The sequence below is a fragment of the Astatotilapia calliptera genome, chromosome 3, assembly GCF_964374335.1.
Source record: "Astatotilapia calliptera chromosome 3, fAstCal68.1, whole genome shotgun sequence".
NCBI classification, from domain to species: Eukaryota; Metazoa; Chordata; class Actinopteri; order Cichliformes; family Cichlidae; genus Astatotilapia; species Astatotilapia calliptera.
The window spans coordinates 53942287-53955757 of NC_137424.1; the positions used below are offsets into that span (position 1 = coordinate 53942287).

The 13471-nt window shown below is 38.2% G+C and overlaps 1 protein-coding gene across 1 annotated transcript in view; it reads right to left on the reverse strand.

The window, feature by feature from the left end:
- Positions 1-11500: 11500 nt before the first annotated feature.
- The window catches only part of cyp26b1 (cytochrome P450, family 26, subfamily b, polypeptide 1), a 36602-nt gene continuing 34631 nt past the window's right edge, over positions 11501-13471 (reverse strand). Inside the window, exon 7 of the mRNA XM_026162783.2 lies at positions 11501-12206. Coding sequence (XP_026018568.1) covers positions 11814-12206 — 393 coding nt within the window. The 3' untranslated portion in view covers positions 11501-11813. The remainder of the gene's footprint in view (positions 12207-13471) is intronic.

The following is a 13471-nucleotide window of genomic DNA, read 5'->3' on the forward strand; positions in this document are numbered from 1 at the left end:
CCTCCCTGCAATGGCTCTGCGTCACCCACTTTCGGAACCACTGGCTTAGTCGATTCTGACGAAAAAGACTCTGGAATGTACTTCATACGTTCTTAGTTCACTACTAACTTTGTGGCTTTAAATATATTATCTCCCCCTACTGGAAATGTACACAGTGGACCAGTATGTCTATTACACATTTGGCCATGATACTGGATTGCATTTGATCTGACAGCCTACACTCATATGACGAACGCCGGTCAGAGTGTCTGAGGACAATTGCAAAGTTTCCCAAATTATTTACTTGTCACCTGTCCACTTTTTGGACCTACGATGAAGCAAAGGATTCAACTACAAGTCCAGTTCCAACCATACAGTAAGTTATGATCTGTTAAGTTACTTTGCTTTGTCAATCTTTCCATCCACCCCTGCATCGTTTCTAAGCAAACTTTATGCTGCTGTATGTATGTTAACTGATGCTCACATCTAAAGGCAAAATAGAAAATTTGCAAATTACTACCACAAACCATAAATGATGGGGAGGTCAATATGCATTATGTTTGATCAGAAACAAAAGTAAACATTGAAATGTGCATAAGACAGCCCGGCACGAAAAGTCATTCAGTCACAAACTTTGTCTTTATCTTCAACTTTGTTTGTGGATTGTCTTAAAAATTTCATCATCCAACCTACAGAATCAGGATTTGTCTTAAAGTCCTGCGTGAAGTTCATCATTGCTGTTATTCAGTTGTTTTAGCGCATGATCCAGTCTTGACATGGGCGGTCACTCTTTCACTTTCACAGCACTCCCACTCTGTTTACTCAGGCTATGCACTAGCTGGTTGTTGCCCGTTGTTAGTATTTGTGATGATCCGTCATACCTGCAGCTAAGGATTCAGCTGTGTGCTGCCACATCCTGTCCACTGGATAATAGCTGAGGTTTAATCCTCAAGAAAAGATGAGAGTCACAGCTAAGAGAAGTCTCCCTTTCACCCTGAATTTTCCGTATTCTGCCGTTCCCTCTGTTGCTTTCTCTCCAACTTGCCTTTTAGTTTGCTGTTTCTTTTACCCAGCAAGAGACAGAACAGACACACATTTTATTCAGGAAACCAGACACAGGGGAGGTGCAGCTGTGTTATTGCAAATCCAACCAAACCAAATCTTTTCCATTGAGGTGTGTAATATCAAAAAATTGCTCATATCATAAGTTTTGATGATTATTAAGTTATTTTTAAATGTAATAATAGCTATAAATGTAAAGAAAATATATAATTTCCATCCTGGTTTAGCCCTGTTTTAAATTATTATTTTTTATTTAAATAAATTTCTTTACACACCAGTCATGGTAATTAGTCAGAAAAATTCCCAGCCAGGGGATTGCAGTTTGTGTGCCATTTGGAATTATTTTTTTTACTTGCTCATTAGGCTTTGCTCACTTTTTACTTTTGGTTTTACAGGATCAGTGGGTTTAAGCACAAAAACATTCAGTCACAAACTTTGTCTTTATCCAGGATAAAACAGGATTATTGTTGTTTATGGACCATTAGCATTATACTCGGATTGTACCATAAAGTGGCACAAATGTCCAAAATAAGGCTGTGCCACAATCGTATCATCCATGAAGACACCCATAATAATGTTTGCACAATAGGAGAGTGTCATAGTGTTGCTATAGTAATGCCATGGGTTTGTACACCTCTGCCTCCAGAACCGAGTTTCAACCTCTGATGAAGATTTATTTGGCAAAAATGCACCATGCAGTACAATCAGGCTATGTAGGCACATCAGGAGGAGATGAGAGGAGCTCCTGATGTGCGGCCCACGAATAAACAAGTGGTTTAACCAGGCATCACTGGAGCATCAGCAGCCAGCACGGGGAGTGCTAAGACATGGGAGCGGGGAGCACAAAGACACGGACTTTTCAGGGAGGACACGACACGGAAGTCAGGGGAGAGCACGAGGATTTATTGTTGTTTTTCCATTCACTGTGAATAAACGCACTGCTGATATTCAGAGCTCCGCGCCTGGGTCCTCCTTCCTCACTTCCCCACGGTTGGCCATCGTCAACTGTGACAGCATCTGGTAGTTAGACTCTGTAACACAGGAAGAGCAAATGATGGATACAAATAAATGATGCAGGTGCATAATGGACAAGCAGGACTTCAGGCTGCTTGACCCAAGATATAACACCACAGGTGTCTATAAATGGTCAAATTCAATGCATGGTAAAAATACGGAAAAACATCCGTAAATAACCGATAGGGAAAATTCTTTCTTTTTAAAAACGGTACATTGTACTGTGTTTTCTTCTATTTGAAATCAAGATCAGAAAAGTCCAGTTTAAAAATATGTATCTCAAAGTATTTGTCAGATATTTGTACTGAGCCGGTACAACTCCCAAGACGTTCTGAATGGATATTATTGTCATTGGTCGTAGTCATGTTGAAGAGCAGGTGTGCTCGAAACGCCTTACGCTACTCCTCAGTCTCTCAGAACCAATGAGACATGGGGAGTGGTTGCTCCATGATCGGAAGGTCGGGGGTTTGACTCCACTGAATGGGTATCCTGAGGTTCCCCTGAGCAAGATACCGTCCCTACAGCTCCCCGGTCGCTGCATTGGTGGCTGCCCACTGCTTCACTGGGTGAATGGGTTAAATGCAGAGGAGTTATTTCCCTACGGGGACCAACACACACACTTGCATCCTCGCAGATCCACAAAGTGTAATGCTTCCTTTTGATCTATGTTTTTGCCTCTTTGCACATCTTTTTACATCTTAATGTCCCCAGAAATAAATCTTAAAAAGAATATTACCTACAGGTCGCAGCACACGGCGAGCACATGGCTCTTCCACGAGCCTTTTTATGCTGGAGGTTTCTTCGTGTAAAAAGGGAGTTTTTCCTTCCCACTTTCGCCAAATGCTTACTCATAGGGGGTCGCCTGATTGTTGGGGCTTTTTCTTGGCCTCTACCTTACAATATAAAAAGGCTTGAGGTGGCTGATGTTCTGATTTGGTGCTATGTGAATAAAACTTAGTTGAACTGATACGACACACAAATGTGGTTAGGTTCAAAAACAATATTATGGTTTGCACATTCGAAAAATGACACTGCCCAGTACATTTTAATGGGACGTCACTAGTACCTTGTGTATTACACAAGTCTAGTCACCTTGTGTATTACAGCACTGATGCCAAAGGACACCTTGTGCGAGACGCTAGGGGTTTTGACACAACAACAGGATCTGACGCCCTGGGAAACTGTGCAGTTTTGGAAACTGAAGGAGAATGTCTTCCAGGTGGTGCAGAAGACTGGAGAAAAAGGTCTTAATGTTCGCAAGCTGATTTTTTTCTTTTCTTTCTGTTGGAAGCATTTTTCAAAAACACTTTACCTTTTAAGCACCGCATTCACAACACTGTGTAATGGTATAAAGACAATAAAATGAAAAACAAATACAGATCACAGAACTTTCCTCCATTCATGAAAGCCATCAAATTATGTCCACATAGTCTGACCAACAGGACACAGGGAAACACAAACACAAACACACACACACACACACACACACACACACACACACACACACACACTGTTCCCTTGAAGTGGTTCATCTTGGAGTACTTACTGTGGCAAACAGACTCTCCTGGCAGCAAAACTACAAACAAACAGAACCAAACTCCTTGTTCTTCCCACAAGCTGTGTGTGATTTGATGCGTGTATCCCAACTGTAAAGCCGGTGTTACTTTCAGTCATATGTCATGTTGTTTGTGAACATTATCATTTTTTTCCAAAACTTCCTCGTACACTTGTGTGTTCTTCTTTGGTGACCATGTAAGTGTGTGTAGCTTGCATCTCTCCAACCCTAATGTCTTTGAAGTGGGTGTAGGTTTTTACATGTGGACTTATTGTAGTAGCTTTCTCCTTGTCTTCCTCTCTCTTTCTCTCTTCTGTCTTCCATCAAGCCAGAGAAAAACTCTGGTTTTTTCTTGATGTTCACAAACCACAGTGATCTGCTGGCAGGGGAATAAAAACAGATATGGAAGCAGTGAGACGTCACTCAATCACACAATCACAGTGCTGAGACCCTGAACCAGATCATCGTTTTCTGTGTGTTCCCCAACATAACAGTTCTCAGTCCCACTGTTAGGCTCTCTTTGAAGAGTCCAATACTGAAGTTGAATATTCACAACAGAAGACACACAAGAGATTACAAAAAGCTTTACTATTTAATAATCTAGTGTGCAGCTAAGCATTGCTTCCCTGTGGCTTTTCAAATGAGAGTCAGCTTTTTATGGAGCATGTTTACACGTACGCGGGAGATCTGACTCTGTTTTCTAGTTCCAGTAACAGTTCCAAGAACAATGTTCAAGGAAAGAGCCACCATTCATCTCTGCATCAAGAAAGCAAGGCTGCTTAAGGGAACGTTCGAGTAGGGTTTAATCAAGTCTGCGGTCTTTTTAATGTTGGGCGTCATTTATTTATGAAAGCATCCAGCTTGTTGACGATTTGTTACCAACAGTATCGCGTTTCACCCATTAAGCTGCTCATTGCTGCTTTCACAATGCTTACTTAGCTAAAATCAAATGAATCTTTCCTCTAAATAACACTGCGGTCCCACACTACACCCAAATTTGATTTTTATTTAGATCTGACAGATGTGAACACCAAAAAGGTTCCTGATGGAAAGGCTAATCCCCTCTTTCTAATCACTATCACTTATGCTGCCTTCTTCTTTCTGTTTGCCACAGCGGATCATCTGCTTCTGTCTTTCTCCGGCTCTAGCATCTAACTTTGTCACAGCAACCCTTTTGCATGACTTCCTTCACTACATCCATGCTCTAGATATGTCCAAACCATCCCAGCCATCCCTCTTTGTCTTCGAGCTGCTCAACCTCTGATGTATTCCTGTCCATCGTGGACACTCCCAATGAAAATCTTCAAACCTGCTACCTTCAGCTCAGCCTCCTGTCTCTCTTCATTACTTTGAATGGTTGGCCGTAGGTATTAAAACTCATCTTTTACTACTGCTACTCCTTGCACCTATACCTTTCCACCTCCCTCCATTTCATTCTTTCTCAATTTAAATCAGTTTTCAAATCTGTTTGATGAACTCAAATAAGTAACAAAGTGTAACAAATATGCTAAAAAGGGGCAAATATTGTTTCCCAGCTCTGTATCAGCATTGATAAGGGTGTATTAGACATCCTAAAATTAACAGAAATATGCTGAATGGTTAAAATTAGGTTGACGTGCTGATGTCTAAGGAATGGTGATGCTTTAGACCTCAGAGGAATAAATTCAGGTGTCTCTAATGCCTTGAAAAGATTACCATTCACTTTTACACACTTGAATGTTAGCTGGAGTTAGATTATGGGAAACAAATGTGTATTAATTAATCAACTAAAATGAACTCAATCCCCCAAATCAATCAACAATTGAGTTTCTTATGCGAATGGTGCAAGGTTTAGCACTGCTTGCCAAAAATAATTTTCCCATGTAGGACAATACCGTTTTTTTATGGAAGCCCGTTTCCTCCACAAAAACACCAATAGAATTAGATCAGGTCAGCTGTTACGCTCACTAAGAAATTACTAGAGAAAACCCAGAGGGATCGGGTGACTTCTTGAGGCCTTGTAAATAATTGCTTTTAAAATCTTAAACCTTCTAACCTAAAAAACTGAGCTTTCTAAAACGTGTTTAACATTGTAATGAGGGTGTATTTACGAAGTGAAAATGAAATGGTCTATTAAAATGAAAGTAAATGGCATGTAAAAACAAAGGTCAAAACATAATATGAAACTAAGATAACATGGGAGTTTAACTCTGCTGAGTGAAACTGTTGTATTGATGTATAACACTCCCATAGTCATGTATAACAGTCCCATAACGTCCTGATGTGAACTATTGTTGTTCTTTCAAAGGGGAAACAATGACTGGTTTTATTTAAATGACAGAAGCCATCCCAGCAGGTGGGCGTATTTTCAAAAAAGTGTCACTGATGGGATTGTGAGCGTAAAAACAAAACTTAACTCAAAATATAATATGAAACTATGATTACATGAGGGTTGAACTCCAGTGTCATGGGTGAACTTGCTGTACTGACGTGTGACACTGCCACTCCTACAACCTTTTTACATAGACTTCTTTTGTGCTTTCAAAGTGGAAACACTCACGGGTTTCTTTTTTAGTGGACAGAAGCCACTTGAGCAGATGGGTGAATATGTCATTCATGGAGCTGGGATTCATCACAGAAACCACTACTATAAATAGTTAACTTAAACTGACAGAGAGCACCTGGTCCTGCTTGTTACCCTTCTGCAAGATTTCCAACCTTTCTGATTTACAAGTTCATGCTTTCAGTACTTCAAGCTTGTTAGCATGCACAATACAGGCGGCCTACCATCTGTCTGACTTGCTTGCTGGCTGCACTTTTGCACATACATTTGTTTTTGTTTGTGTGCCGGTTTCATGTGGCTTCCAAAAAACTAACAAAGTTCTCATGCATGCTCTTCAGAGTCTGGATGTAATTTGGTTATCTAGATTGTCACTGCATTAACACCTTATATAAAGATTTAACTTCATCTGAATACAATACACAGCAATGCTGCATGGCAAAGCTGAGTGTAGGGTAGAAGTTGTTAATGGTTGATCTTTGAATCGGTCAAAAAGCTGGTTCACAGATGTAACCAAGTCTAGGTTTTTTCTTTTCCACACAGCTTTTTTAGTTAGGATTTATTTACTTTAGTATTCTGGCTAAGAGGTTAGGGTTATCCCAGCTGTCATGGAGGGTTGGGCGATATGACCTCTAATCACAATAGCAAATAACTGAAGATTTTACCTTGTTTGCTCTGCAAGCACTACCACACACACGCATAACAAATTTATAAGACCACCACATATTATATTTTAGAAATCTGCCAAAACATGTTTAAGACTAAAAATTCTAAAATTTGCAAAGTTTTTATACCTAAATTTGAGCCAGTACAGTGGACTGAAAACTCGGAAAGTAATAAAGTACAATGTTCAACCATTAAATGTTTTTTTTCTCTTCAGGAATGCAAATAAATAACTGTAATTATTTACTTATAAATCTGAAAATTAATGGATAGGGACCAGTGTTGTTCAAGTTATTTGAAAAAAGTCATTAGTTACTTATTACTGATTACTTCTCCAAAAAAGTAACCCCGTTACATTACTGAGTACTTATTTTCAAAAGTAATTAATTACTTATTACTTAGTTACTTTTTAAAAACATGATACACAACCTGAATACTTAATAAAGCAATAGACCTTTCAGCCCAATTCTATTTTTTATGCATAATCTATCATATAAAACTGAATCAAATGGAAAAGTCTCTTTGTAAAATTGTTTTATTAGTTTTAATCTTTTAAATTTATGCACATCAAGCAAAAAATTTAATTATAAGCAACAGTCTTTCATTTGAATACACTTTTTTAATATTTAAACCCATTTTCTGCATATTCCAGCATGTAAAATGAAATATGTTTTTGTGTTTCACTCACTCTTTCAAATAGATGCAAGTAAAACAGCAAAAAATAAACAAAATCCAAGATTTAGCTACACTAAGTCCTGACTCTCTTAAATCTGTTTTCACCTGTTTAGCAGGAGTGGGGCAGGTGGAGGTTTGCCCAGTGCCGCAGCGGTCATGTCAGTGGAGGGATCCGGGGGTTTCTCTGTCAATTTCACATTCCCGTGGCGGCTTGCTCGGTGCTTGCTCAGATTTGAAGTTTAACTTTTCTTCCCACGTAGAGTGTACAGCGGACGCTAATGTTTCTGTCACTTTTTACAGAATAAAACTTGAAGTAGAGTAAGCACTTCCACGCTTTTAGCACTACATGGTTGTACTCTCTCCATTGTTGATCTACACGTCTGTTGCTGCCACAGACGTTGCACGCGCTTACATCATTGTCGTGAGACACTTCACAAACAAAATCACGGTTTAGTAACACAGTAACGCAGCATGCTTACGGGAAAATAGCAGTAATCTAATTGCTTTTTTGCATTAGTAATCCGTTACATTACTCATTACTTGAAAAAAGGAATCAGATTAACGCGTTACTGCCCATCTCTGATAGGGACAATGATTGTATTTTAGCTTTAAAATATCAAAATTTACTGGGAGAGTACATACTGTAGGTTGTATTGAGAGAATTTAAAAGCAAAATGTCAGTTCTCATTCATTTAAATTACTGCCCAACCCTACACCTTGATGAGGTTGTCAGGTTAGCATGGGCCTAACACAGAGACCCAGCCAACCATTTACTTGCACAGTCACACCCATTAAGCTAACATGCATGTCTGGACTATGAGGGAATATCGAGTATCCAGAAAGAGCACGTGCAAGGACCAGTGAAGGAGACCCCAGCCAGGATTAAAAACCAGGACCGTCTTGTTGTGAAGGTAACACAGTGCTGTCCAATAAAAACTGCAGTTTCTCTTTGCTAGTCAAAAGAAAGAGTGGTCAAAAAATTCACTTTTCAGATATCTTTTTCACTTTATATTTTATTACAGGAGTATATTTAACAATCATAGTAACAAAAAGAAAACAAGGAAAGTAGCACACGACATTCATATTTAACCTAAATGATTTTTTTTTCGTATAAAGAAAGGCAAATATGTACAGAATGACGTAAGACAGGTTCAGAAACCAACAGGTGAGAGAAAAAGGAAGTGTAGTCGCATGGCACTTAAAAAATAAAACATACCTCACAAGTGCTTTTTTGTTTCCCATAATTAATATCAAATAAAATGCAGTGATAATAAGTCTGAATAACAAAACAAATAATAATTATTACAGTAATCAAATCATCAATATTAACATTTTAAACACTGTTTACAATATAATTGAAATACATAACATTCTAAATACATCCAATATTTACCAAAGACCTTCTCATTTAGCCTAAAAACTCTAAATCTGTAATAGAATAAAAATAGCATTTCAAATATCTTATAACAACAATATTAATTGTACAATAACATTAATATTAGGTTATTAGTTGATGTAAATAGCTGATTTTCCCCAATGGCTTGCTAATGAAAGGAATATTGTACAAATTAATATACACTATAACCTGTTAATGCTCTTTCTGCTTTCACAAAATATTTTAATCAGCTAAAATATATATATATATATATATATATATATATATATATATATATATATATATATATATATATATATATATATATATATATATATATATATATATATATATATATAGGAAAGAAATAGCAAATCTCACTCGATACAAACTATTGCAATCTAGAACTCTCAATTAGAAAATGTACACAAGAAAAGCAGCAAAACCAAAAACAAAAATATCTACGTTCATATTTTTTCATCATGACGAGATCAGTGGTGTGGTTGGCAGAAAGAGTGAACAACATCTGGCACAGGCAGGATCCATCTGGAATGTTAGTGGACAACAGGATGGTCCAATTAGATATCAAATTTTATTTAAAAATAAACAAAAAAACTCTGAGTGCCACCCTGTCCTCCCCTAAAACCTCATTGGTCCTTCTCTCCCAAGCTCAAAACATAGAACTCTGTCCAAGGAGCTCAGAATGTCCCAAACAAGTCCCAGATTTCCACTGTTAGAAGCTTTCCATATATGGGAAAAAGAACTGGATGTTCCTTTCCAATTATGGAACACAAAAATCTCCAAGAGTTCTGATTGTGCAATCACCTCGAGCAATAAATCTCTTTCAGCTCATAAAGTTGCTTAAACCGTGGAATTACTTTTGTTTTTGCATTCTTAGTGTTGATTGGAGGAGCAGCAAGACAGAGCGTCAATTTTTTCCGCAGAGCTCAAAATGGCCGCTCCAGGGAGCCACGCAAATAAAAACAGCACACAAATAAACAAACGCAGAATGACAAAGCAACATTCAAGCAGCATGTATGTAGGACTTCTCTCCACCTCCGCCTTACCCTTCTTTTTTTCACTGCTCTCTCTCTCTCTCTCGGAGCAAGTCCTTAAAGTTACTTGTTTCCTTGTTAGCGGGACAAAGTGTCCACCCGAGAGAGAGTACAATCTCAATGCAACTTGGTAGTATGGTATATAAAAAATCAAATCAAATCAAAGCACAGGTTCAGAGAATTTACAAAGCAGACCTGGACCACGTTACTTTTGACCTGGATTCCATTGCTTTTATCTTGTGTGATGCCGAATGGGAATTCCTGTCGGTTGTTTGTGCTTCCACCAACAAAATTGTTTGCTTTGGGGGATGCAAAATGGTTGCAGAAGGGTAACATGTCAAGTAGAAAAAGAATTGCTGTTTGAAGTTGCTCACCCTCACCCCATGATTCATCTTCTTTTTTTCTTCTTTTTGATTTGGGCAAAAAACATCAATCCAGCTCTGAAGTTACGGCGGCAAGTAAGGGATAGTCCTGTTATGTGCAGTCATAGTTAAATATTAAAGAAGGCTTATCAGTTCTACACCATAGTGCCTAATCTGCACCTGAGTTTATTCACTTTTTAGATAATTGAGGATTTGTATATATGGGCAAGATTCTGACTTGATGCAGACGGGCAACCTGAAAACAATCTCAAGGTTCAAAGTGGAATTAAGGAAGTAAGGCTGTCTTTGAGCTTCTCTTGAACTCAGTTCCCATTTTTAGGGCTTTTTAAGTGGAATGTTAGAGCCAGAAAGCACATTGTCCTTCCAGCATGATTTTATTCTTTCAAGATATATCTCAAAGAGTTTGAGGCTCCCTAGTTCCTCTCTTTGCTGTGATTGCAGCTGCACTTTGCATTAAAATCCCCCCTCCCTCCTGGATAAAAGCTCTGCAGCTCTTAGCCTTTATGTATGTGTTTCTTTGCGATGCTAGTACTTTGAGAAGCTTATTTTACTTTATGGTGCACGAGTGGAGGTAATATGGAAACTGTTAGAGGCAGATAGGAAAGGCAATGTTGTCATAAGAAACAAATTGCCCATTTACATCACTTCAGTGTGGTTTGAGTACTGCCCCTCAACCTAGCCATCCAGCGTATCTTCCCCATTAAAATACATTCTTCATTGATACTTGACACTAATTAGCAGTACAAGTTTAAACCACTCAAAAGTATATACTGCATCATCATACAGTTAATGGTATAGAGCTAAAGTGATGCACAACCTGCTACCCAGTGTGCAACGATCCTTTAGGGTGCATCCGAGTGCTAGTAAAGAACTTGAATTGGAAAGAACCCAAAAAAAGCTACCACTACCATACACTAAAAAGACATGGATTAAATTTGGAGGGCACCACTACGAAAGAAATGAAAAAGACTAAAGGATCATGAAACCTGAAATGTTTAAGTCTATATATCCATCTCTCTTACCCTGCTATACAACTGAAATGGTTCACTCATTTTTTGATTAAGCACAAGCATAAATGCTAGAATATCATATTTGTTCGTCCTTTACCCTGTTTCATCCATCTCGCCTCCCATTGACAACCATCTTTAACTTTTCTACACTTCATTTCACCAAAAGTACCACCACAACTCTCTTTCTCCCTTTGTGCACTACCCACATTCTTTTTCAAATTATATTACATAGCTTTTTTGTTTTCTTTTTTTTGTACATACTTTTTGTGTTATAGTTCTTTGTATAGTATAGAACTCTAGAACTTTTTTTGGCAGCTTCTTTCTTTCTTAAAGGAAAGTCCAAATCATCAGCTGTAGCATAACATTAAGACTTCTCCTTCTTGGCTGAAAAAAAAGGTGGAAAGGAAAAGATAACTCTAAAATGTATTCCTTCCTTTCTCAAATCTTCTCCCTTACAAATCTGCTCTCCTCCCCTACCCCCACTCATCAACCCCTCCACCCTTTTAAACTGTCGCTCCCAGGAGCTCTTCGGACTTGGCCATGATCTCATTTTGGTTGGAGTCCAATCCGTAGAACTTAACCTTCAGCCCATCGACCGGGTGGACAACGGGCACCGTGATCACGCGGGGGAAGTTCCGCGTAGCCAGCTCGAAGCGGCTGGTGCAGGCCAGCTCAATCGCCAGGATGCGAAGGAAGAGGGTGGCGAGCTGCTTTCCCAGACAGGACCTGACGCCGCCACCAAAAGGCAGATAGTGGAAGCGTCCTTCTTTGTCTTCACTCCGCTCCTGACTGAAGCGGTCAGGGTCAAAGGCATCCACATCTTTGAAGACGGCAGCAGTGTCGTGAGTGTCCCGAATGCTGTACATCACACTCCAGCCTTTGGGAATCTGGACTCCCTGGAGACAAAAGACCAGAATTCATAACAATGAACACACATTCAGTTCAGTTCAGTTCAGTTCAGTTCATTTTTATTTCAAACATTTCAAACATGTGCCTTCACAATCATTACAAAATATCATTCCATTATTTGTTTGAAAAGGAGTAGGCTGAAGTATTTACTTATTTGTCCCTACCCCCTCAAGTTTTACCTCTCATTCATTTAAATTTTTTTTGTCTTAAATTAAACAAACAACATATGAAACATATGAAGTAAAACAAAACATAACATACATAAATCAAAAACAAGAAATTAGCAAGCCCCACCACAGTATAGTTTCTTTCATATGAAAAATACAGAATGTGTATATTTGCAGATACACAAGTTATGGAAAAACAACAAACCAAAACAAAACAAAAAAAACAAAAAAAACAACCAAAAAAGAACCGCAACACCATTACCAGCAACATTACCATCCTGGGTTAACCCCGTTTTCTTCATTCTTATACTTATTTAAAATTAGGTTTTTATATTTTACTTTAAACTGTTTTATGTTTTGACTGTCTTTTATTTCTTCTGTTAGACTGTTCCATAATTTAACTCCTGCAATTGAGATAGACATAGTTCTTAAAGTTGTTCTAGCACTTTGTATTTTTAAATTCCATTTCCCTCTTAAGTTATACCCACCTTCTCTTTCTATGAACAATTTACAGATTTCTTTGGGAAGCAATTTATTTCTTACTTTATACATTATTTGCGCTGTTTTAAGCTTCACCAAGTCTTGGAATTTAATAGCTTGCATTTTGACAAAGAGTGCATTTGTATGGTCCCTGTACCCTACATTATTTATTAATCTAATGGCCCTTTTCTGTATTATAGTTATTGTTTGTGTATTACTTTTGTATGTGTTTCCCCAGACCTCTACACAGTAGCTCATATATGGCAGTAGTAAAGCACAGTATAAAATGTGCAGTGCTTTCTGATCCAACATATGCTTTGCTTTCCTCAGGACGGCAATGCCCCGTGCCAATTTCCCCCGAACATAAGTAATGTGTGGCTTCCAACAGAGCTTGTGGTCAATGATCACCCCAAGAAATTTTATTTCATTTACTCTTTCTAAATATACATTGTCAACACATATTTCTACTTCGATGTTTTTCTTTTGGTTTACAAACAACATAAATTTGGTTTTATCTAGATTCAATGATAATTTATTTATATCAAACCACTTCTTTAATATCGTTAATTCCTGTGTGATCATTTCCAAAACCTGTGGCAATTCCC